Genomic DNA, 24,348 nt, shown 5'->3' with positions numbered 1-24,348 from the left:
AGCGATAGGCTGAAAGGGCGGCCCAGTCACGAGCCTATGTGTACAGTGTACACTGCTTGTCTCTTCTTTTTGGAGCATCATCAAATCGGTAAAAGCAGAGTCGGATTGACGTCGTCGTGGTGGAGCGCACGGTGCCAAACTCCTCAATTTAAGTATTGCTGCGGAGTGTCTAGTAGCCATAATTTAAGTATTAGTAGCAGAAACTTGGTTACTTTGTAGGTACCGTTTTTTCATTATTGATATTGCTATTCGATAATCTGATCTATCCACAAAAACAGAAGTATACTTCTTTGCTAATAATGACATTGTTCCATCCGGTAAGATCTAGTGGTTCAAAATTAGGAGAAACTTAAGATGTGACATGCATGGTTGTTCCAAAAATTATTGAAATTAAGTTTGAATGGTACCCCCATTCCAAATTATAAGTCATTCCAACCTTCTTTGAAAGTGAAAACATCTCAGGTTTGATCAAAATTATGGAGAGAATTACAAAGATCTATGACATCAAAGAGGTACAATATGAAAATATAATTAATGAAGAATCTAATGATACTTATTTGTATATCATAAATGTTATTATTTTATTATATAAATTTAATCAAACTTGAGATGATTTGACTCTCCAAAAAGTTAGAATGACGTGTAATTTGGGATGAGGGAGTATAATGGTACTTTGAGTTGTTTGAGCCGACCTGACCCAAACAAGCCCACAACCCACAACTTCAAAGATCAAGGCGATGATTCCCTGAGAATGGAATCGCTTTGGCTTCTTAGATGTGCAGTGGCAGAACCACGGGGACAACAGGGGCCGTGCCCAACTTTTTTAATACCCCCTATAAATATTCCAATTTACAGTACAACAAGGCATCAATTCATCTATTTTTTATCATAATATTGTGATTTTTGTTATAAATACTAACTACATATGTAAAAAAATATTGGAAAAGTTGTTGGGACATATAATTATGTATATATTTATCACACTTAGATATGTCATTATATTTGTTCGGTCTCCCTTAATCAAAATTGTTGGTTCTGCCACTGCAGATGCGTGTTTCCTCAAGTTTTCAGGGGACAAAGAAAAGGACTGACAATTAGATTTGAGAGAATTATTTATTTGGCATTGAAACAAATCAGTGTTTCGTATTTGGCACTCGAAAATATGAACTTTCTTATCTGACATCAAGTTGAAATTTCCTTTCGTAAATGGCACTGCCGTCCATTTTCATAGATCAATCTGTTAGTTGGCTGTTTGACCATGTCAGTTTTTTTTCGTGTGTCCGATGTACCCCTGTACACAGAAGACTCCCACGCCGCTACACCTCTACCAACCTCCACGCCGCCCATGTAGCCACCGCTGCCGTCGCAGTTGCCCCCATCGCCTCCCCTTCCTCTCTCCCTCACCCTCTCTCTCCCGAGGTGGCGGCGCTGTGGCACACATGACATGAACGTGTGTCAGGTCAGGCCAGGCCAGGGGCACCAACCATTGTAGTGTAGCACTAGCACACAGCAATGCACGTGCACGTGGAGCACAGCCTGCACAGGGGCATGAGCTGCTCGCGTCGCGTCACGTCGCGTCGCGTCGATCACCTTGGAGTAGCCATTTGACATGTCGGCGATGAGGCACCCCGACGGCATGCGACGGGAGCGGGACGGCATGCCGTAGTGGGCGTCGCGCTGCCCGTCCATGGAGATGTCGGCGACGGCCCATAGCCCCTGCTCGATCTGCTTGCAGTAGCGGAGGAAGCTCAGCTCGCGAGTCGGGACGACCGGCGTCATGATGTGCAGCTCCTCGTACATCTGCGCGACGACACGGCGCCAGCCATTAGTTTTCCTTCCAGTGATCACATATTCACACGACGAGAAGGCACAGCATTGTTTCCAATGCAGAGATTCGACGGCATTACCATGATCAAGGAGTCGCTCCTCCCGCCCAAGCCGTTCACGAGAACATCGACGGTCTGCGCCTTGGACACGATGCCGGGGAAGAACTCCATCCACTTGTTCTGCAACAACAACAACGACATCGATCAGCCATCGCCATGGGCGCGAGGCGCTGGAAGACGAAGGGAAAGGAAGGAATGTGCAAGTGTACCGTGTCCATGAAGACGTCGACGAGCGCGACGGCGCTCATGAACACGAGGCCCGAGTCCCTGGACCCCTCGACGTTCATGTCCGGCGGGCGAAACGCGCCGCCGGGCTTGGCGAAGAGGCTGTCGTAGGTGGCGACGTTGAGCACCTCCTTGGCGTCCCCGGGCATGCCCTTGACCCAGATTTGGTCGCCGGCCTGGGCGAGCCGGATGAGCTCGTCCATGGCGCGCGTCGCCATGTCCACCATCATGGGGCGCTCCATTTCCGTCACGGGCGCCGGCATCTGGTACGGCGTCCTGGACGAGCAGCCGCTGAGGAGGTCCAGGTCCAGCGACGGCCCGCCGAGGGGGCCCTGTTGCCCGGGCATCCCGCCCATGGACAGGTCCAGCGACGACACGGACATGGTTGGCACCGGCGGCATCTGCGTGAACGGCCGGCCGAGGTACTTGGACGTCATGCTCGACACCCGGTCCAGCTGCAGGTCGGCAGGCAGGCATCATTCAGAGATAGACGTACAGTACAGAAATACACGGGGACGGACAGACCGGCGAGGACGTCGCCGGAAACAGCGCGTGGTTGGTCAACTCATGATTTACCTCTTCTTTCAGGCGGGCGTTCTCCACGCGCAGCTTCTGCTCGTCGAAGTAGTCCTCGGCGACGGGCGAGCCGCCGCAGTTGGGGCAGACGACGTTCTTGAGCGCCTCGCGCATGGTGATGTTCTCGCACCGGATCTTGTCGTTCTCCGCGCGGAGGAAGCAGTTGTCCGCGCGCTCGTGCTGCGCCTGCAACTCGCACAAGCACACAGGAGCGTCGTCATCCATCAAGAACCCGTGGAAAACAAGCCGACAGAAGGTCGAGATGAAACACGGCGAACTCGTGAATGGAAGAAGAAAAGAAAAGGAACTAGGACACTTTACCTTCATCTGGGTGCGGCGGTTCTGGAACCAGAACTTGATCTGGTGCGGCTCCAGGCCGAGCTCCCGGCTGAGCGCGGCGCGCTGGTTCTCGTCGGGGTGCGGGCACTCCTTGAACATCCTGCAGTCACCGGCGAACACGCACCATTACATTCCTCTCCGTCAACCATCACGACGACAACGACGGCCGGACACGATGAAGAAACAGCAAAAGAAATGGAAACAAAACGAAACGAGAGAGAATCGTACGCTTCGAGCTGCTGAATCTGGCGCGGGGCTGCGCAAGAGCTCCGGCAATATCATCCATACGAAAATACTTCAACTTCCCTATTTGGCACCATGGATTTCTGCTGCAAACGAGGGTATTCATGTCTTTTTACCAGTCACTCGACACCGTTACTGTCCTAAATGGACGGCAGTGTCATTTACGAAAGGAAAATTCAACTTGATGCCAGATAAGAAAGTTCAAATTTTCGAGTGCCAAATACGAAACACTGATTTGTTTCAGTGCCAAATAAATAATTCTCCCATTAGATTTAATGACCGGAGTAAAAGGTACTGCTAAAATAGCCACAATTACAATAATTTTTTTTAAAATGACCAATTGACTGAAAATAATTTTGTAGGGATGCATTACCGGTTCCTACCAAACAAAGTATCAAAACTCAAATTTCTTATTTTTGAAGTAAAACTATGCATTACATAGTATATAGTAGCTTATATGAACTGTGCAGTTTAGGTGACTGGGAGACAATAATTTTTCATGTGCTTGAAAATTAGGGAATACGCTAATTATTATTAACTATAATGATAAAGCTCAATCGTGTTTTTTTGTCATGGTACATAGTTCGTTTTTCTAGAGAGTATAGGTGATCACTGGACCATATATTTTATTAGAAGTTGCACAATTTTACAGTACCCATATACTTCCATTCAACCAAACTATTAAAAAACTTTTTTAAAAATATACTCGCTACACTTTAAAACAAATAAGACCACCTTTAACTTTTTGGTTAAACTTTGAGAAACAATCTTTAAACTAATTAAGTAGCATATATAGTGTCGGGTTCATAAACCTGGGGTCCCTCGAGGACCCGCTTCCACGCCAAGGCTCAACCCAAGAGTCTAAAGCGATAGGCCGAAAGGGCGGCCCAGTCACCGACCGGAAGGTCTGGCCGAAGAGGAACAACGCCCGCTCATCAGCTACTTCGGCCCACCTCTCCGACCGGAGCGTTCGCTTCGACTCCGGCCGCCTCCGGACGGCCCCTCCGATCGGAAGGCCTGGCCCAAAACACCACTTCCGACTCCGACCCCGCATCTCCGACCCGGGTTCGTAGAAACCCTACTCACCGCTCTTCTCCGACCGGCACACTCAGAGCCGATTGGAGCCATCCGACCGGGTACGCCCGCTCGGTGGGAACCAGAAGACGTGCGGAGAAAATCAAGGCAAGGCTCATAAGTCAAAACCACTGTACCAGGGACCATACCCTGCACGGAACCGTACTCTGCAGCCACCCTGACACAAACAGTATTGTAGGCGCCGACATCTCCCTCTACAGTATTGTAGGGGCCGCTAAAACTCTCATACGGTAAGACCCCCCACGTGCCTCTGGGCATCGATAGCGGTATAGACGTCAGGATTTACCGTACCGGGTCAACATAGCGAGACTCCTCACATGCCTCTAGGCATCAAACAGTATTTGCAGGTACCGACGTCCATCATCCCTGAAAAAGGCAGCACGACCTCCCGTATGCATCTGCCATTCTACAGTGACATCAACAGTGTTGTAGGTGCCTATCATTATCTTGTACCCTTCGGCGTGGGCAACAAGGCTCGGTAGTATACGTACCCTCACCCTCTCACTTGTAAAGTCATTCTCTTTATCTATAAAAGGGGACGCGCCCCCTCCAACAAAGGGAGAGCCCTTCTTGAAGATAACCAGCATCGATCGAGTTCATCAGCTCACAACCACAGAACCGCCGGGTTCGTACCCCAAGCACACGCTTGAACACTTAGCTCATAGCGTAGCTCCTGTCGTCCCTGCCCCTTCCGACCGGACCTCTTGTACACCCCCATCTTTCTCCTTCTCGTTTGTAACCCTACTGCAAACTTCGAGAACCTGGGTTCAGAAATAAAGTCACTGACCGACCCAAACTGGACGTAGGGCACGTTGTTTGAACCAGTATAAATCCTGTGTCATTGAGTGTTAGGCCACCTCCGATCACAACGTACGGCAAAACTATAAATATTCACTAGTTGGTCACTTTCTGCACCGACATATAGGGATCTACATCACAAACAAGTCAATCACTTTATTCTGAAAAGCATACGTTTCGGGCACTTACAGTAAAGAAGCCAAACATTATACAGTACTCCTAATCATCACAAATTGTCATCCTAGCGATTATTATCAAATGGGAAATACCACACAACACAAACGTACTACTTTAATTAAGTCCATCGATTGGTGGCGCCAACCACCATGGATTTCTCCTGTTTGCCTTCGTCAGCCGTGGTGGCATGGCGGATTCTGTGGGCTAAAACTCCCGCAGGAGTGTCTGCACCTTTCTGCTGCAGGTACAGGTGTTTGATAGACTGTATGACAGGATGGTCACCGGAGGTGGCCTCGCCGGCCCATGTATCGCCTTCAAGCCGCCGCGCTGACGACGATCCCGAAGATGCCAGCAGCATTATCAGCACTGCAACCATCAGGGAGAAAACGAACCTGGTCATCATGGCCATCTACGAATTGTGTGCTCCTGCTGCAAGCTCTGATAGTCTGATGATTGGAGAGTGGAGAGGCAAAATTTGCACTACTGCGCTTAAGTTATCTATCGGCCTGTCGTTATAGCTATATATCGATCGACAGGTTTTCTGCTCGATATATGTGATGAGATTTGAGATGAATGTCGGGTGATCTGCACAGGCATATATAGGAGTTTTAAAGATTTGTGAAAACTCCAAGCGAGCTGGCTCCATCGTTATTTACGTGTGTGTGACTAAACACAGTGAGTTTTAACTGAGAGCGCGAGCTACTAACTAGTTAAGTTCTCCTGCGGTGTTCCCACCTCCCAAGGGAAAACGATCCTCGCAAGTCGTAGTTTCGGGCCTTTCGGCTGACATACGGTGGGCGTGAAACGTACTACCACCGTACCATGCATTCACGTCATGGCCGGGCTGGGCCTGGTCGGTACACGACGGTCACCGTTGTGCATGCACGTGGTTGCTTGCTAGGACGCTAAGCAAAGTTGGTGACACTATAGCTCCGTGACTACACAAATGTTTTTTTTACGTACGTCTCCCTCTTGTTTTAGAGGCTGTTCACTAAGCAAATTATCTCTAACTAAGGTTAAAAGACATGATAGCTTACGAACCATATCTAGAAATCCACTATTTCTAAATGCGGTTCACTTGGTAAACTATTCCTAGAAATACTTCATATAAAATAACGTCTCTGGGGCATGCTCATGTCGCCCCACAGCCCCCCATGGTCCCTATCTTGTTGCCGTTCCACGTTGGAGCTCTTTGCTGTGTCTACTGCATATGTATGCCTCGTGTCCATCTTTGCAGTAATTTTTCCTACCGCGACGTTTGCTTGAGTCATCCTATCAAGCGGAGATTATACCGACATTGTTCAGCTTTCCTGGCGGATGCTTTGACATTACCGTCACTACTGGAGGCGGGCTCTTTGCCGAGTGCCTGTTGCACTTGGCAAAGGCAGCTTTACACTCGGCAAAGCCTTTGTCGAGTGCAACACTCGGCAAAGAGCCTCCGTCAAATCCCCTTCCGGTGAAGGCTACTTTGCCGAGTGCTAAATTTTGGGCACTCGGCAAAGGCTTTGCCGAGTGCCGTGCGGGCACTCGGCAAAGATTTGACGCCGTCGGCCGACGGCCGACGCCGTCTAATTTTTTTTAAAAAAAAAACTCTTTGCCGAGTGCCACAGCTCCGGCACTCGGCAAAGAAATCTATTTTTTAACCTCTTTGCCGAGTGCCACAGCACCGGCACTCGGCAATGGGTGTTTTTTATTTATTTTTTTAATTTTCTTTGCCGAGTGCAATGACCATTGCACTCGAAAAACGTGTTTTTTATTTTTTTTAATTTTCTTTGCCGAGTGCAATGGTCATTGCACTCGGCAAAGCCACCACTAAATTTCTTTTTTTTTGTTTTTTTCTTTTCCATTTAAACAACAATGCATATATATATATATATATAATAGAAACCACAATTCAACAACAATAAATTACAAACCACATTTATATATTACAAACGACCAAATTTATCCGAAATCCACAATTTATTACAAACCATAAGTTCATAGTCCACAAGTTCACAAGTTCGATACATAGAAACTACTCCGCAAGCGGCTCACGGCGACTGTGCCCCAGCATGCGATCCCGGCGATGGTCCGGGTGCGGATGGCCCGACTTGCGATGCCGGCGACCCTCCGACCTGGTTCGACGCCGCCCCTGATGTCCGCTGCACAAAAAAGAAGATATTGCACGTGAGTGACAATATAAAAATGTAAGGAGTTTAAAGAAAAGTTGAAAATTTCGGCAGCACCTCCCCTGCACGGGGACGTTTCCAAAACCTGCAAGAAAAACGTCAGCACGAAGGCCGACAACCACATTTCCGGCACGAAGGCCGACACATCAACTAACCCGGCATGAAGACCCACACATCAACAAATCCGTCACGAAGGCCATCTCTAGGTTTGACACTAAGCATGAGCACATAAAATAAAACATACTCACCGGAGTAGACTGTGGTGGTGGCTGTGGTGCAAGCAGGTGTACTGGGATCTACCAACCTTGTTGCTCCCCAAGTTGTTGCACGAACCTGAGCAAACCTTCTTGCTGGGCCTCAACAGCTTGTAGCCTCTGACGCTCGGCCTCCCGCTCGGCCCGCTCAGCCACCCGCTCAACTTCCTGGGCCTCCTGCTGGGCCCGAAGTTGCTGCAGCTCGGCCTGCAACATTTGACCCCAATGTTTCAATATTGCAGAGCTAAGGAACGTAAAAGTCAAAGAACAACGAATGAAACTGGAATACTTACCTGGAGTGTCGCCACCGTTGGCTTATGGGCACGCTAGAGCTCGTGCTCGCTGCTCGGAGGCGGTTCAGAGGAGGAGTAGAGCCCGTGTTGAGGACGCCGTCGCCAAGCTAGAACCGCCCATGCTTCTTGCCTTCCCCCACCTGCATCACGATCTCAGGATCAAGGCGCTCCTCGGTCCTCGGATCGTAGGCCGGCCCGTGGACTGACCTTGCCGCCTCCATGTAAGAAGTGAGGCGGGTGTGGACGCTAGAGTTGGTGTATGCCTCTGGGCCCGCATCCGGGTTGTACTCGATGTTGGACCTTGCCGGGCTCATGTGGGCCAGAGCATACGCCGTGACTTGGCCAATTGGGTAGCCACCGTGCGCCGCCGACTGCGAGAAAGACAACATGTGGTTAGAAATCATGCATAATTGAGCACGGCTAGACTAGACAAATGGTGCAGACTTACATATGTCTTTGCATACTTGCTGAGGCTGGCGCTGCCCTAATGGTGAGGGGCACCTGGCATCAGCGCTCGCTGGTCGCTTTTCTCCTGGTGCTCCTTCTGCCAGTCCACGTCCAGCCATTTGTCCACTATAGCAGCCCAGCAATCGGGGTGGGTGGCACACCAGCTTGGAATCGCCTACAAGCCATCAGAAGATCAAATTAGGCATAGTTAATCTCAAAATAAATCAACGTCAAGAATATGTTTTGCCATTGAAGTAGGGCCCCGGGGGGAGATTGAGGGGAATAGTGAACACGGGCCAACAAGTGTATGGGGCCGACATCATTCCATAAGGATTGAACTCATCCGTTGCCAGCGTAACACATACATTACGGGCCTCTTCATCTTTGCCACGATGGTTGCCATTAAAGCTTTTCCATGCTTCACCATCCGCTGGATGTACCATCTTGTCAGGATTGTATCGAACGCCATTCTTGTGTCATGTCATCTGTTTCGCGGACTCCTCGGACATGAATAGCCGTTGGAGCCTCGGTATGACCGGAAGGAGTCTTAGGACTTTCATGGGGATGTCCTCATTCTGCTCCTTCTTTCCATCACCTTTGTCTACCTCCACATACCTAGAGGATTTACACTTTGGACAATACTTTGCATCCTTGTGTTCTTCCCTAAATAGGACGCACCCCTTCGGACAACAATGTATCTGCTCATACGGCATCTTCAGTGCCCGAAGGAGTCTCGTTGACTCGTACAAGCTGCTCGGCAGATGATGACCCTCCGGAAGCAGCCCCCTAATAATTGCCATCATAGCATCGAAGCAGGCTCGAGTCATGTTGTACTGGGACTTCAACCCCAGTAGGCAGCCAATGGCATCCAGTTGAGAAACCGTTGTCTTCTCATGTAGGACCTTCTATGCAGAATCCAATATGGCCAAGAACGCCTTAGCGCTTGGCTCTTGCTCCTCCTCCTCATCCTCCTACTCGTCCTCCGTAGGCCTTTCAGCAAACATCGCATCCTTATAGTCACCTAACCATCCTGGTACCCCACCATCACCGTCAAATGCCTCCATGTGTCGTCTCACGGCCTCCTCTCTAGGATGATAGGCTTCACCATGGGACACCCACCGGGTATAGTTTGGAATAAATCCATACTTTCAAAGATGTTGCACCATGACTTCCCTTGTTTTTCTTTTCTTGTTTTCACATTGGCTACAGGGACAGAACGTGTCTCTCGCTCCCTTAGCTGCCTTAAATGCATGGTCCAAGAATTTCTCGGTCTTATCCATCCATTCACGGGTGATTTGAGCCTGACTTGAGCGTCCCATGTACATCCACTCATGGTTATCCATCCTCTAGCATATACACATAACGGAGTAATATAACCATCAGTTGCATCTGCACAACGTGCCTACTGTCTAATAGGTGAGGATAGGTCCTAATCCCACCCGCGGATGCGTAGATGAGGTTAGTTTCCATGCTCTACTCCGATCCGAGACAGAATTTCGGCAGCACCTCCTCGCTGTTCTCCCGATACACGTCCTAGAAGGGAGAGTGTGTATCCGGAGAATAACAGTGAGGTGGTGCCGAAACTCCGTCTCAGATCCGAGCAGAACATGGAAACTAACCCATCTACGCATCCGTGGGCGGTCCAAAAAACGTGGACAATCCAAAATAGATACGGTCATAGATATGTAGAGATCCGCATACCTCCAACCATATCTGTTTCGGACGGGAGACGCCTAACTGGGCTACACCGATCTACATACTACAACGGTAAGGAAGAGAGCTCAATTATACCTAGGGTGGTGGAGGAGATAGGCTAGCGGCGCAGTGACGAGTCGGTGCAGTGGCGAGTCGGCGTTGTGCAGGTAGGACCGCAACGCCGACGAAGACGATCAGGGTCGCCGAGGTGCTCTGGGTCCCCTCCGACAGGTCCTGCTCTGCAAAAGAAGAAAAACATCACTAAAAGTTGAAAATTTCGGCAGAACCTCCCCTGCACGGGGAGGTTTCCAAAACCTGCAAGAAAAAACCGTCGGCACGTTGGCCGACGTCCACATTTGGGGCACGATGGCCAACACAACCACAAACTCGGCACGAAGGCTGTCAACGACATAAACGGCGCGATGGCCGACAACCCTGCGGCTTTACCTTCTCCTCCGGCGAGGGCGGGGATGACGGCGTGGACGAACGGCGTGGATGAACGGTGTGGATGACGTGGATGAACGTGGATGAACGTTCGTCCCCTCCACCTCGGCTTCCTCCCCCTCTCCTATTCTCCTCCTCCTTCTTCTTCCTCCTCCTTCTTCTTCCTTTTTCTTCACCTTCTTCCTCCTCCTTTTTCTTCCTTCTTCTTCTCCTTCCTCCAGGGTCGCGGCGGGCTTGCCGGGGCCGTTGCCTTGGGTCGGCACCGGGCAGTGGGGCGCGGCCGGGCACGCCGCTGCGGGGCTCCGAGCAGCTGGGGCGGCCCGGAACCGGTGGCTGGAGCCGACCGGGGTGGGGCGGGGCGGCGCCGAGCGGGGTGCGGCCGGGGCGGGGGGCGCCGGTGTCGGGCCGCGGCCGGGGCGCCCCGGATCCGGTGGCCGGCGGGCGGCCGGGGTGGGGAGGGGCGGCTCCGCGGCGGGGCGGCTGGGCCAGCGGCGCGCCGGCGCGGGGTTCGCGGGGTGGGTCTGGGGACGGGGCGGCGTGGGGCGGTCTGGCCGGGGTGGAGCGGGGCGGGCGCGGGGCGAGCGCGGTGGCGGCGGCAGGCGGCGGGCGCGAGGCGAGCTGGCGGCGTGTGGAGTGAGTGAGCGTGTGGGGCCGGCCCACACATTTAGTTAGGGTTTCCCCCCTTTCCGAGTGCTGGCCGAGCCGGCACCCGGCAAAGGCTTTTGTTTTTTTACAAAAAATTCTTTGCCGAGTGCCACTTCCTGGCACTCGGCAAAGGCCCTCTTTGCCGAGTGCCAGGGCCGGCACTCGACAAATTTTTTGTTTTTTGTTTTTTTGCCCCATTATTTTTTTGCAGCCTTAATATATTATTTAAAACTCCATGTTCAAATTTAGCACAATTTTGACTTTTTTGCTATATTTCGTTAGTTTTTTTTTTGTTCGTTGAATTTTATGGAATATTTCAAATTTAAACTGCAGGTGCATGGAATAATCGAATTTGGTCGTTCAAAAATGATATTCATGATATCTGGTGTATGTTGAGGCCGTATCCAGGAACTCACATGAAATTTCGAGCATCTTGTTGACGTAACATGACGAGGTACCTACGAGAAAAGTGTATTTAAATTATATAAAATCCGAACGAAGTCCGAAAGTGACGCAACTTGTCGGGACGTCGTGTTATCGCATGTTGAGTCTATGGTAAAAATTTGAGAAGGTTTCGAGCAAGTTGTGACGTCGGATGCCTAAAACCCAGATATCTCCACAAGTGATCACGTATGGAGATGTTTGGATTTTAGGCATCCGATGTCACAACTTGCTCGAAACCTTCTCAATTTTTTACCATAGACTCTACATCACCGAGCAAAGTTTGTGACACCGTAACTCCCTAAGCAACACAGTACTACACAAATGATTTTTGCGTATGCCTCCTATTGCTATAAAAATTATTCACGTAGCAATAATTTCTAACTAGATTGAAAAACTGTATAGCTTACGACCACCTATATGGACATAAGGGAATCGTCACTAAAAAATAATTTATAGAGGCGCTACTCTACGAAATCACCACTGTAGAAGCATTATTATATATAGAGCTCATTTGGGGGTGCCGGGGGGGGGGGGGGGCATGATTGTTAAAGGACCGGTTTGTCAGGGCTTCAGCTGTGGCTCCTCTCATGAGGCTGAAGCCGATTTAAAAAAAATGTTTGGCAAAAACGGCTCTGAGCTGAAGCTATTTTTTAAATATTTGGTAAAAACGGCTCTAGTGGTGTTTTTGTTATAATTTATACTAAATTAATGAGAACAAGCCATGTTTTCACAGCTCCGTCTACTTAGTAGGAAAATGACTCCGGCTTCTCTTGGTTTTTTCACCAGAGGTGTTTTCTTAGATGGTCGTTTGTCAGGGCTTTGGTCGAGGCGACCGGGGCCACTCTAGAAGCTCTGCCAAACAAGGCCTAAGTTTTCTTTTTTTTTTTGTATCAATATAGGCCAGATTTATTGCCTAACTTACTTGCACTCACATGATTCTCTAGTTATTTCGTCAAGATTTCTTGCCTACTCTTATAGTATTTATATGGGGTTGTCCACGAATGGGATGTTTATAGACCTAGATCTACATACATGTAGTGATGCATGGACAGGGGGATCTTTGTTTGTGAGAAATAGAAATAAAGTGTTTCTCTAGGTAATTAATTTACAATTTGATTTTTGACTTTAAATGGAAATAATATTTTGATGCAATAATTATATGTTTTTGGTTGAGGTTACATATGGATAGGTCACAGATGTACGTGAAATGAAGGACTTGTATCTCTTTTATCTAAGACGGGGACAAATTTATTGAAACCGCCAAAAATCGTATGTTGAATATTGACCAAACTATGACTGCAAAAACCACATAGTATGGCAAGATTCGAATATGATAACATCACACTTGGTCAGGTGACGTTTCATTGAGAATACTATACGATTTGGCTCCATGATGGATGATGGTAGCGATGATGATGGGCACTAGCACAGAAAGGATTTTTAGAGCGAGCACCCCGGCCTCTTTATATGAGGAGTCAAAGGTTGTCTCGAAGTGCTGAGCAACATGTATCGATCGGCTGCCAGTCGATCGCATGACGGATCAGGTATACGCAAATGTGTCGAAGTGTATCTTCGCAAAAAAAAAGGTGTCGAAGTGTATGCATGTAGCTCCAATTACGAACAAACCAATAACTTTATTCAAGCAACTACAATACTTCATCGAGACTTACAATAAAATAAGAAAGCATTGAAAAAAAAACTCATCGTCACATTATTGTCATTCTAAAATTCTATCGATTATCACAGGCAGAAAATTAAATACCCCAAAGCCAAACCTAGTATATATTCGACCTAGCTCGTGCAGGTGCGCTGCTGTGTCGTCCGTCGTCCCTCTACTCCATTTCAGTGCTGGTGCGGCGGGCACTGTGGGTTGCCTGTGGAATAGCTTCCGCAGGAGAGATGTGCTCCCGCTTGCAGTCGCTGCAGGTACAGGTGCTTGGCGAACTGTATGATAGGATGGTCGCCGGAGGAGGCGGCGGGCAGCTCACCGCCGGTCCATTTCTTGTCTTCGATACGCCGCGCCGAACCCAGCGCAGCCAGCAGCATCAGCACTGCCATCATCAATGGCAGAACGTTAACGAACCTGTTCATGATGATCATGGCCATATCTAGCTGGCTCTTGCTTTGCTGCAGCAGTAGTGCAGACTTGGATCGGAGAACGAAGGGACAAAATAACTAGCTAGGGCTGCTTAAGTAATTAATCAGCTTGTTAGCTATGGACGAGCTAGCTTGGAGCGAGTGACCGATCGATTTAATTTGTTGCACGGCTATATATAGCCATGCATATATAGGTCAAGCGCGTCTGAAAGCTTTGTGAAAATTTCATGCAAGATATAGTATAATATAGTTAGCTCGTTGCTTACGTGTGTACAGCATGTGGCTTGACACGAGACGACGTGAAGTGCCGTATAGACTGCGTCACTTGCGAGTACGAGCTAGTAATAATATAATAATGCGCTCTCACGCGGCTTCCCCAGTTCTACTGGCCTACCGGGACTGGGAGCTTTGAGCTTAGCTTGGGTGCGGTCTGAAGGCGAGCGAAAACTGCAATCTCCAGTCGCGAAACTTGAAAGAAATTGGGATCACCCAGTTCGTCGTTGCCGACATATGCCACCGTCCACCGGTTTCTCAGCTAGTCTGATGCGCTTGTGCATGCATGGACGACGTCAAATGCTGGCGTGGGCTTCTATTGCGTCAGCATCTTGGCCAGCAAGGCAACAATGATGATGCGTATCAAGATAGGAGCAATTGCAGGCAGGTTTCCGTTAGGCATAATATACTCCGGGACAAGGGCTTGTTTATTTACCCGTAGCTTATACAATCCAGTTTATGTATGTATAGCTAGGTCCTAAAGAAAATAAAAGGTTGAAATAAGCTGTTTTATAATTAGAGCAGCTTGTAATAAGATTATACAAAATATGGCTTATCTAAGTTTGATTACTATGTTTTTTTTATATAACCGATTACAAAGTTGAAATAAGCCGGATTATATTAGGCTCTGTCCGGCTGCTCGTAAAGCCGCTTGTGCTGATTTGTATGACTGATTTATTGGGAGAGAAAAATATTGTACCATGGCTTATAAGCCGGTTTATAATGACAGCCGAACGCTGCCTAAAAGGGTAAACGGAATAGGCCATAACTCTATTCCGTTAGGCTTAGGCCCAATCACAGATAAAAGTGTTGCTTTAATTTGGACAATATTGATTGAAATTTTTAGCGTAACTTTTGTTCTGGCCACCCCTCATCATATTCAACAATTCTCCCTTCTGTCTCAATATAATTGAAGTTTTTTACATTTTAAACTTTGATTATAAATTATACTTTATGTGTCAAGCTTGGTTACTTTAAAATGCTATGGGAAGCTTTATAGTGAAATATATCCTAAGAGTATACTTTTGTCATGCGTTCCAAATATATCATAACCAAAAATAGTGATAAAAACATACAGATGGCCAAATGTCGCTTATTTGTGATTGCAGGCATAAAACTGCATACGCTGATTGTACTCTTATGCAAAGACTTATTATTAGTGAATATTACTCCGATCCCTCTCAGTTCCAAATTACAAGACGTTTTGAGATTTCTATTACTATGTATCTAGACATAGCTTATATCTAGATGCATAGCAAAAGTTATAAATCCAGAGAAAACAAAACGTCTTATAATTTAGAATTGAGGGAGTAGTATAACTAGTGAGGTTATCATAGTCTTGGTGTGGATCCACTATTGTTGCTAGTGGTAGAGCCAAGAGGGCTGGTACCTGTTATGGCCCCCTCTCTCGCTATAGGTCCTGGCTTCACTCCTGACCATGTATTGGTAATTTATCAAGAATATTCGTGGGTTGTACATTCTCTTGCGCATCACTTGTGCATATTTTTTACTTTTTGAGTCAACGTTTTTTACTTGCTAATGTAGCATTGTCAGGTCTCTTTAGTTTTCACTGCAGTTTCCATTACACGTTACACGTTGAGGAGAAGTTCAGAAATTTTGATTGCACGTTCTTCAGACTATATATGCGGTTTTCCATGCATTTCCCAAAGTCTTCTCTTAAAAAAAGCTGATCTGATAAACGTTTTATATGTTCTATCGACCCAACACTGTACATGGAGCCGACCTAAACGTTTCCATTGAGGGTAAATGTTCTTGTAGTGCATCCAAAAGAGATAGAAATAAAGGGTAGTCAGAGTTTCCGGCCCAAGTCTAACTCTGCTTAAGTCAGTCACGGGTGCCACTTTATTTCAGTCGTTCACAATCACTGAGAGATGAACACCAGTAAACATGAGCCACGAGGCCCTCTGCCCGGCGGTCTGCGTTACTCCATTCCTTTCTTTCTCTCGTTGATTGAGAATGAGAAGAATATTTGCTTTCCCTTTTGGGGAGTGATGACCGGATGAGGAAATACTACTAGGAAGCAGCAGGGAATGTTCCTTCCGCCTTACAGGCTGTGAGAGGTAGCAGTTGGGGTACGAGAGGAGTTGGCAGATACAGAGGAGGAAGAAGAAGAATATAGGCAGATGAATGATTTAGTTCGAGTTTTCTCAGTTTGTTACAATCGTGATGCCCCCTTCCTGGAGTTCTGTTTTCCTTTATACCGATACAGAGGACATGCCTCTTTACGCACGCAGGCGGAATCAGACAGCCCAATCCCTTCCGGTGTATTTTGGGTTCTCCTTCCTAGGCCTTGGCTTGTCGGCCCGAAGCTTCGAGATCTCCTGGCCCGTCTTGCTCGTAGGCTCTTCTGAGGTTGCACCTGGTAGCTGAGTACTGACATTCCCCCTTCCTTTGGTCGCTGCTTGCCCCCAAGCAGTGGATCTTGGAAACTCCTGTCGAAGGGCTTCATAATCCTCCCAAGTGGCGAGTTCGAATGGCAAGTTGTTCCATTTAACCAGCACTTGAGACACACGAACAGCATCGCGAACCACCGAGCGAGTCTGCAATATCTTCTCTGGAGAAAGATGTAATGCAAAATCAGTTGGGAGAGTAGGTACCACCTGATGAGATGCACCCACAGCCTTCTTGAGTTGAGAAACGTGGAAGACCGGATGAAGCAATGAATGAGCAGGTAACTCCAACTTATAAGCCACAGACCCAACACGAGCTAAGGTACGGAAGGGGCCGAAGAAACGGAAGGCCAACTTTTGATGAGCACGGGGAGCAAGAGAAGACTGCACATATGGTTGGAGCTTCAAGTACACCAGCTCATCCACGGCGAACGAGCGTTCGGAGCGGTGAAGATCAGCGTGTTTCTTCATACGCTGCTTGGCTCGATTGAGATGATGTTTAAGGAGCTGGTCCATCCAGTCACGACCAGAAACCCACTGAATCACTTCTTCAGTAGCTGTGGAGCCCAGAGCAACAGGAAGCAAGCGAGGCGAGTAACCATATAATGCTTCAAATGGAGTTCGTCCAGTAGCAGAATGAGTGCAGGTGTTGTACCAAAACTCAGCAGCAGTAAGCCAAGAACTCCATTTTCTGGGACAAGCATGAACAAAGCAACGTAAATATGTCTCGAGGCACTGATTGACTCGTTCAGTCTGCCCGTCGGACTGCGGATGATAGGCTGAGCTATGACAGAGCTTAACATCAGCCAATTTAAACAACTCAGACCAAAAGTGACTAGTGAAGATCCTGTCACGATCAGACACCAGTGACTGAGGCAAGCCGTGCAGACGATAAATAGTACTGAAGAAACTCTGTGCCACACCAGCAGCCGTGAAGGGGTGTTTCAGTGGAATGAAGTGGCTGTATTTAGTTAAGAGATCCACCACAACCATAATGCAGTTGTAGGAAGCAGATAGGGGTAAACCTTCAATGAAATCAAGCGAAATCACTTGCCAGGCCGTGTCAGGAACCGGGAGCGGTTGGAGAAGACCAGGCAACTTGGAACGGTCGGGCTTGGATTGCTGACAGACCGAGCAGGTTTGTACAAATTGATGAACAGCCATCTTCATTCCTTTCCACGCGAAACAGCGCTTGAGGCGACGAAAGGTCACAGGTGCACCAGAATGGCCACCCCAGGCACTGGCATGGAATTCCGACAACAGACGCTGCTGCAGAGAAACATCATGGCCAACCCAAATGCGAGAGCGATAGCGAAGGACTCCAGACTGGAGGGTGTAATTGGGCACTGCGGCTGGATCCAAAGCCAATTTAGCAATCATAGACTGAGCTGAGGAATCCTGAGCATAGCTAGCCACCACGGCTGATATCCACGATGGGACCAAAGTAGATACTGCCGCACACGACGCCATTGGAGCTGGGTGCCGTGACAGAGCATCTGCTGCCCGATTATCAGAGCCAGGACGGTAAACAATGCGGTATTGAAGACCAAGGAGCTTGGAGAAGACACGCTGTTGCCAGTAAGTATGCAATCGTTGGTCAGACAGCTGAGTCAGACTCTTCTGATCGGTGAGAATCACAAATTCTTGAAATTGCAAATAAGGTCGCCAGGCTTGGACTGCCAATAAGATGGCCATGAACTCTTTCTCATAAGTAGAGAGGCCGCGAGACTTCGGCCCTAATGCCTTGCTCATAAATGCAATTGGATGGCCCTCCTGCATTAAGACAGCACCAACACCAGCCTCAGATGCATCAGTTTCAATAGCAAATGGTTTGGAGAAGTCAGGCAAGGACAAAACTGGTGACTGACAGAGAGCTGCTTTCAATGTCTGAAAGGCAACAACATGATCTTGAGTCCACACAAACAAGGAGTGTTTCCTGAGTAATGCAGTCAGTGGCTTGGAGATAATACCAAAGTGGCGGACAAACCGGCGATAATAGCCAGCTAGTCCCAGAAATGATCGAAGTTCCTTGACAGAAGAAGGAGTCGGCCAATTTGCAATAGCTGTCAGCTTAGAAGGGTCTGTGCCCACACCTGCACCACTGATGATGTGCCCCAGATAGGAAATAGATGTCTGAGCAAATACACATTTGGATAACTTCAAGTGCCACTGATCCTTAGTAAGCAGCTGAAAGACAATTCTTACATGTTGGAGGTGCTCCTCCAAACTCTTACTGTATATCAAAATGTCATCGAAAAAGACCAGTGCAAACTTCCTAAGACAAGGGTGCAAAGTAGTGTTCATGGCACCTTGAAAGGTTCCAGGAGCTCCTGTCAGGCCAAAGGACATCACTCTGAACTCAAATTGGCCAAAATGTGTCTGGAAGGCAGTCTTGAATTCTTCACCGTCTTTCATGCGGATTTGATGGAACCCTGCCTGCAAATCCAGAGTAGTGAAATAAGAAGCACCCGCCAGTTCATCTAACAGCTCTTCAATAATAGGCACTGGATACTTAGTTTTAGCAGTAATAGCATTGAGCTGTCGATAATCAATGCAAAACCGCCATGTGGAATCCTTTTTCTTCACAAGTAAAACGGGAGAAGCAAAGGCACTAGAACTTGGCTGTATAATCCCTTGTTGCAGCATATCATTTACTTGTTTTTCTATTTCAGATTTGAGGATGGGAGCATATCTGTATGGCCGTACAAAAACAGGTTGAGCACCAGCAATCAGTGGGATAGTGTGGTCGCAGTTCCTGCTAGGAGGTAATCCTAATGGTGGGGTAAATAAATGAGCAAACTCATCCAACAATGGTTGAACCACAGGACTGACAGAAGAATGTTGAGGCTGAAGAGTTTCCAGCAATATGGACAACTGCAGAACAGAACCTGCGGGAAGAGCGGCCATATTACCCCAAAGATAGACAGACTTATCCTGATATGGAATGCAAATCCACTGTTGACTCCAATCCACTTGCATAGGACTGAAATGGGACATCCAATCAAGGCCTAGAATCATATCATAAGAGCTCAGAGGCAACAATTTCAAATCAGTGGTGAAGGAATAGCCTTGTACCGACCAACTAGCAGCAGGAATGTGGGAATCACAAGTGAGCACTGCCCCATTAGCTACCTGAACTGTTACTGCAGGAGATAACGACTGGACACCAGAGAGGGAACTAGCCAAAGCCATACTGACAAAAGAATGAGAACTCCCAGAATCAAGTAAAATAGACAATGGATTGCCTTGAATATCACCAGATAAACAGAAGGTCTTGGTGGAATGAGCCCCCGCGACAGCAGCAACAGATAGATGCATCATAAGTTGAGCAGCAGTAGGAGAAGTAGGACCTGAGTCATCAGCAGGAATGTCTTCTTCAGGAAAAAGGTCCAGGAGCTCTTGGACGAGATGGAGCTGAACTGCTGCAGAACAGCGATGGTCGCGACTCCATTTGGCCCCACAGCGAAAACATAAGCCCTGGGCACGGCGTGCAGCACGCAGGGACTGAAACTTCTCATCAATGGTGGAAGAGGAAACGGGCCCAGAGCGTTTGCCGTCCACAGCATCAGTACGGGGTGGTGGAATAGGTAGGGGTACTCCACCATGCCACGCCGTCTTCTGGGTAAGCACCGCATCAGAACGCCTGAATACCCTCTTGGAGACACCCAGCGCCTCTTCCTGCAATTCAGCCAAAACGCAGGCAGCATCGAGAGTAGACGGCTTGTGGACAAGCAAAACAGCTTTAATATCATCACGTAATCCATCAATGAATCGTTGAACATAGTATAGTGGGTCTGGGTGTTTAGCATAGGCTTTGAGTTCATCTACCAAACTGACGAACTGCTCAATATAATCGGCGACTGCACCATTCTGACGAATGCGGAACAGACGACGCAAAAGCAATTCATGCTCATCGCGTCCAAAACGAGAGAGCAACTGAGCACAAAACACATCCCACTCTATGGACTCAAGGTCATCTTCAATTGAAGAGAGCCAACGCTTGGCGGGGCCATGAAAATGCATAGTGGCAGCCGACACCCAGACAACAGACTCAACACGGTATAGGCGGAAATAGTGTATGGCTTGCTTAATCCACAGCTTCGGATGTTCCCCTTCGAACCGAGGAAAATCAAACTTAGGAAGTTTGCCTGTGTGATCCCCCCTAGATCCTCCCTGGTACCCAGACTCAAAATGGTGACTCGGTGGAGGGTGTGGTGGACGGGCTATCGGTAAAGGCAAAGGAAAAGGGGAGTGGCTAGATGACATACCCTTGGCATGTGGTGGCAACAGAGTGGTGACCACTCCGAAGCCACCCTGGTTTACGCGGTGCCCGTTGGGCTGGTTGGCTGCATATCCCGCAGATGGGCGCGGGGCAGCCTCGAAGCCACCATGCGGAACAAGAGTGTTCGGCAGAGTCGGCAGCTCCGGCTTGTAGTTCGGCGATGGAGGAGCCGTGCGGAACGTCGGGGACGGCGGTGAAGACTTGAGCGCAGGCGAACGCATGGGGTTGTTGGTGAAGACGGCCGCACTCGGCGAGGCAGGGGCGGACGAGGACTTGGCGACGAGCACGGACGGCATGGATCCATGAAGACCAGGAGTAGTGCTCGGCCCATCCACCATGGATCGCTCCATGAACTTGGAGATCTTCCCGACCTCCAGCTTGAGGGACGCCAGGCGGTTCACCTCGACCCGCAAATCGTCGATGAGGCCGTCGACTCCCGGGCGCCATTCGTCGAACACCTTGGCTGCGTTCTCCAGCGCGTCGAGGCGAGTCGATGAAGAACTCGCGGTACCGTCGATCTGCTTCTCCAGGTCGTCGAAGCGGCGGTCGATGCTGTCGAAGCGAGTGCCGAAACGGCGATCCATCTCATCGAGCAACAGCTTCTGAGTGGGATCCATCACGCCGAACTTCTTCTGGCGACGGGTGAAATGGTCGTGAGAGGCGGCGGACGGGGGATCCAGATCGGCGATTCACACCACAAGTCGCGACTCCGGGATCGGAATTATGGAATCCCCAACTCCAGCTGCAGATCACAGGCTCGAATCGGGGTTAGACCGACCACAATCGTTGGAGTACGAGCAACCGATGGGGATGAGGGAATCGAGCGACCGGTCAGTGCCGAGGATCGAAGGAATCTGATACCAAATGTGAGAGGTAGCAGTTGGGGTACGAGAGGAGTTGGCAGATACAGAGGAGGAAGAAGAAGAATATAGGCAGATGAATGATTTAGTTCGAGTTTTCTCAGTTTGTTACAATCGTGATGCCCCCTTCCTGGAGTTCTGTTTTCCTTTATACCGATACAGAGGACATGCCTCTTTACGCACGCAGGCGGAATCAGACAGCCCAATCCCTTCCGGTGTATTTTGGGTTCTCCTTCCTAGGCCTTGGCTTGTCGGCCCGAAGCTTCGAGATCTCCTGGCCCGTCTTGCTCGTAGGCTCTTCTGAGGTTGCACCTGGTAGCTGAGTACTGACACAGGCCGACCGGATCGAGTGGATGGGCGGTGGGCCAGCCTCGAGGCTTGACACCGTGGCAAACGGTGGGCCGACAGCCCAACACTAGTGCGTCCACGGTCCAGTACGATGTTCATACAATGCCCCGCGCTGTGGTCACACGCGGAGAAAATTTGAGCGGGGACATTTCACCCCACGAGATAACTTACACAAGCATGTACGTAATGATCGTTCTTAATTTCGAAGAACCAGCGGCAAGAGCACGCCGTGTATGTATTAATAGAGAAGAAGTTTTACAAAAAATTTAAACAAAATCAGAAACAAAACCCTCACGAAGGAGGCAACAACAAGACACCATCACACGAAAGCACAGCACTAGCGAACCTCAGAAGCAACAACCGTCGAACGCCACCTTGCACACCACAGAGAACAAGCAAACTGGAGGGGGAGTAGGTTTTCATAGCGATGCCTCCAAGGAAGGAAACGACATCCGCAGATACCGTCAATGCTAACCGGAGAACCACGGTTTTTCAACTAAACTCCTAGAGAGCAAAGGGGCTTCGCAACAATGCCTCCAAGGAGGGACGTGACACCAAAGGCGACACCATTGTCGGCATGGCCAACGGCCTAGCAGGGCCTTCACTTGCGGATGCTTTGTTGCTAAGACCATGTTGGCTATTCCATGGTGTATGCTTTGCTACCAAAGTCGCTCTGGTCTCTTTTCTAGTAGATGCTTTATTGTCGTTGCTGCCGGAAGATTTAAAGGTTTGTGAAAACTCCAAGCAAGCTAGCTCGATGGTTATTTACGTGTGTGTGTGTGTGTGTGACTAAACACAGTGCGTTTAACTGAGCGCACGAGCTAATTACGACAAGTTTAATTTAAAGCGGCTTCAAGTTCTACTGCGGTGTTCCCACTTCCCAAGGGAAAACGGCCCACGCAAAACATACGAAAGTAGTTTCTGCTGGCTTACCATGGGCGTGAAACGTACTACCACGGTACCACCATGCCATTCAAATCAGTGCCGAGCCTGGTCGATATATGACGGTCATCGTTGTGCATGCACATAGTTGCTTGCTATGTCACCGAGCAAAGTTTGTGACACCGTACCTCCCTAAACAACACAGCACTACACAAATGATTTTTGCGTATACCTCCTATTTCTATAAAAATTATTCACGTAGCAACAATTTCTAACTAGATTGAAAAACGGTATAGCTTACGAGCACCTATGGAAATCCACTATTTCTAGGAACGGCTGTCATAAGGGAATCGTCGCTAAAAAATAATTTGTAGAGGCGGTACTCTACAATATCACCACTGTAGAAGCATTATTATATAGAACTCATTCGGGGGGTGAAGGGGGGCATGATTGTTAAGGACCAGTTTGTCGGGGCTTCGGCTGCGGCTCCTCTCATGAAGCTGCAGCCAATTTAAAAAATGTTTGGCAAAAACGGCTCTGTGCTGAAGCTATTTTGAAAAATATTTGGTAAAAACGGCTCTAGTGGTGTTTTGGTTATAATTTATACTAAATTTATGAGGAGAAGCCATGTTTTCACAGCTCTGTCTACCTAGTAGGAAAATGGCTCCGACTTCTCTTGGCTTTTTCACCGGAGGTGTTTTCTTAGATGGTTGTTTGTCAGGGCTTTGGCCGAGGCGACCGGGGCCACTCTAGAAGCTCTGCCAAATAAGGTCTAAGTTTTCTTTTTTTTTTTGTATCAATATAGGCCAGATTTTTTGCCTAACTTACTTGCACTCACATGATTCTCTAGTTATTTCGTCAAGATTTCGTGCCTACTCTTATAGTATTTATATGGGGTTGTCCATGAATGGGATGTTTATAGACCTAGATCTACATACATGTAGTCATGCATGGACAGGGGGAGGGATAGGGGGATCTTTGTTTGTGAGAAATAGAAATAAAGTGTTTCTCTAGGAAATTAATTTACAATTTGATTTTTGACTTTAAATGGAAATAATATTTTGATGCAATAATTATATGTTTTGGTTGAGGCTACATATGGATAGGTCATAGATGTACGTGAAATGAAGGCCTTGTATCTCTTTTATCTAAGACGGGGACAAATTTATTGAAACCGCCAAAAATCGTATGTTGATTAAGCAGACAAAGGTTGAATATTGACCAAACTATGACTGCAAAAACCACATAGTATGGCAAGATTCGAATATGATAACATCACACTTGGTCAGGTGACGTTTCATTGAGAATACTATACGATTTGGCTCCATGAGAGAGAGATATACATTAATTGAAACAAGCAACCAAGAAACCATTGCATGTGAAGTAGAAGGTGCAGACGGGGTTAAAGAGTTTTAGAATGTCACTCATGTCATGATGGATGATGGTAGCGATGATGATGGGCA

The 24,348-nt window shown here is 48.2% G+C and overlaps 3 protein-coding genes across 3 annotated transcripts; 1 reads left to right on the top strand and 2 right to left on the bottom strand.

Moving 5' to 3' along the window:
- Positions 1–1,182: 1,182 nt before the first annotated feature.
- On the bottom strand, positions 1,183–3,416 carry LOC136466119 (homeobox-leucine zipper protein ROC8-like). The gene is made up of 7 exons (XM_066464584.1): positions 3,255–3,416; positions 3,009–3,126; positions 2,688–2,873; positions 2,096–2,566; positions 1,908–2,006; positions 1,519–1,800; positions 1,183–1,428 (listed from the first exon to the last, which is right to left on the bottom strand). Exons 2-7 carry the CDS (start codon positions 3,123–3,125, stop codon positions 1,183–1,185), a joined length of 1,401 nt encoding a protein of 466 aa, XP_066320681.1. The 5' UTR covers position 3,126; positions 3,255–3,416.
- Positions 3,417–10,621: 7,205 nt separating this feature from the next.
- Positions 10,622–11,315, top strand: LOC136466118 (uncharacterized). The gene is made up of 2 exons (XM_066464583.1): positions 10,622–10,701; positions 10,865–11,315. Exons 1-2 carry the CDS (start codon positions 10,622–10,624, stop codon positions 11,313–11,315), a joined length of 531 nt encoding a protein of 176 aa, XP_066320680.1.
- A 5,048-nt stretch (positions 11,316–16,363) lies between these two features.
- LOC136466117 (uncharacterized) lies at positions 16,364–21,412 on the bottom strand. Its single transcript, XM_066464581.1, has one exon. It carries the CDS (start codon positions 21,410–21,412, stop codon positions 16,364–16,366), a length of 5,049 nt encoding a protein of 1,682 aa, XP_066320678.1.
- Between the last annotated feature and the right edge of the window lie 2,936 nt (positions 21,413–24,348).

The sequence above is a fragment of the Miscanthus floridulus genome, chromosome 7 (genome assembly GCF_019320115.1).
Source record: "Miscanthus floridulus cultivar M001 chromosome 7, ASM1932011v1, whole genome shotgun sequence".
Lineage (NCBI taxonomy): Eukaryota > Viridiplantae > Streptophyta > Magnoliopsida > Poales > Poaceae > Miscanthus > Miscanthus floridulus.
This window is presented reverse-complemented; position numbering and strand designations above follow the sequence as displayed.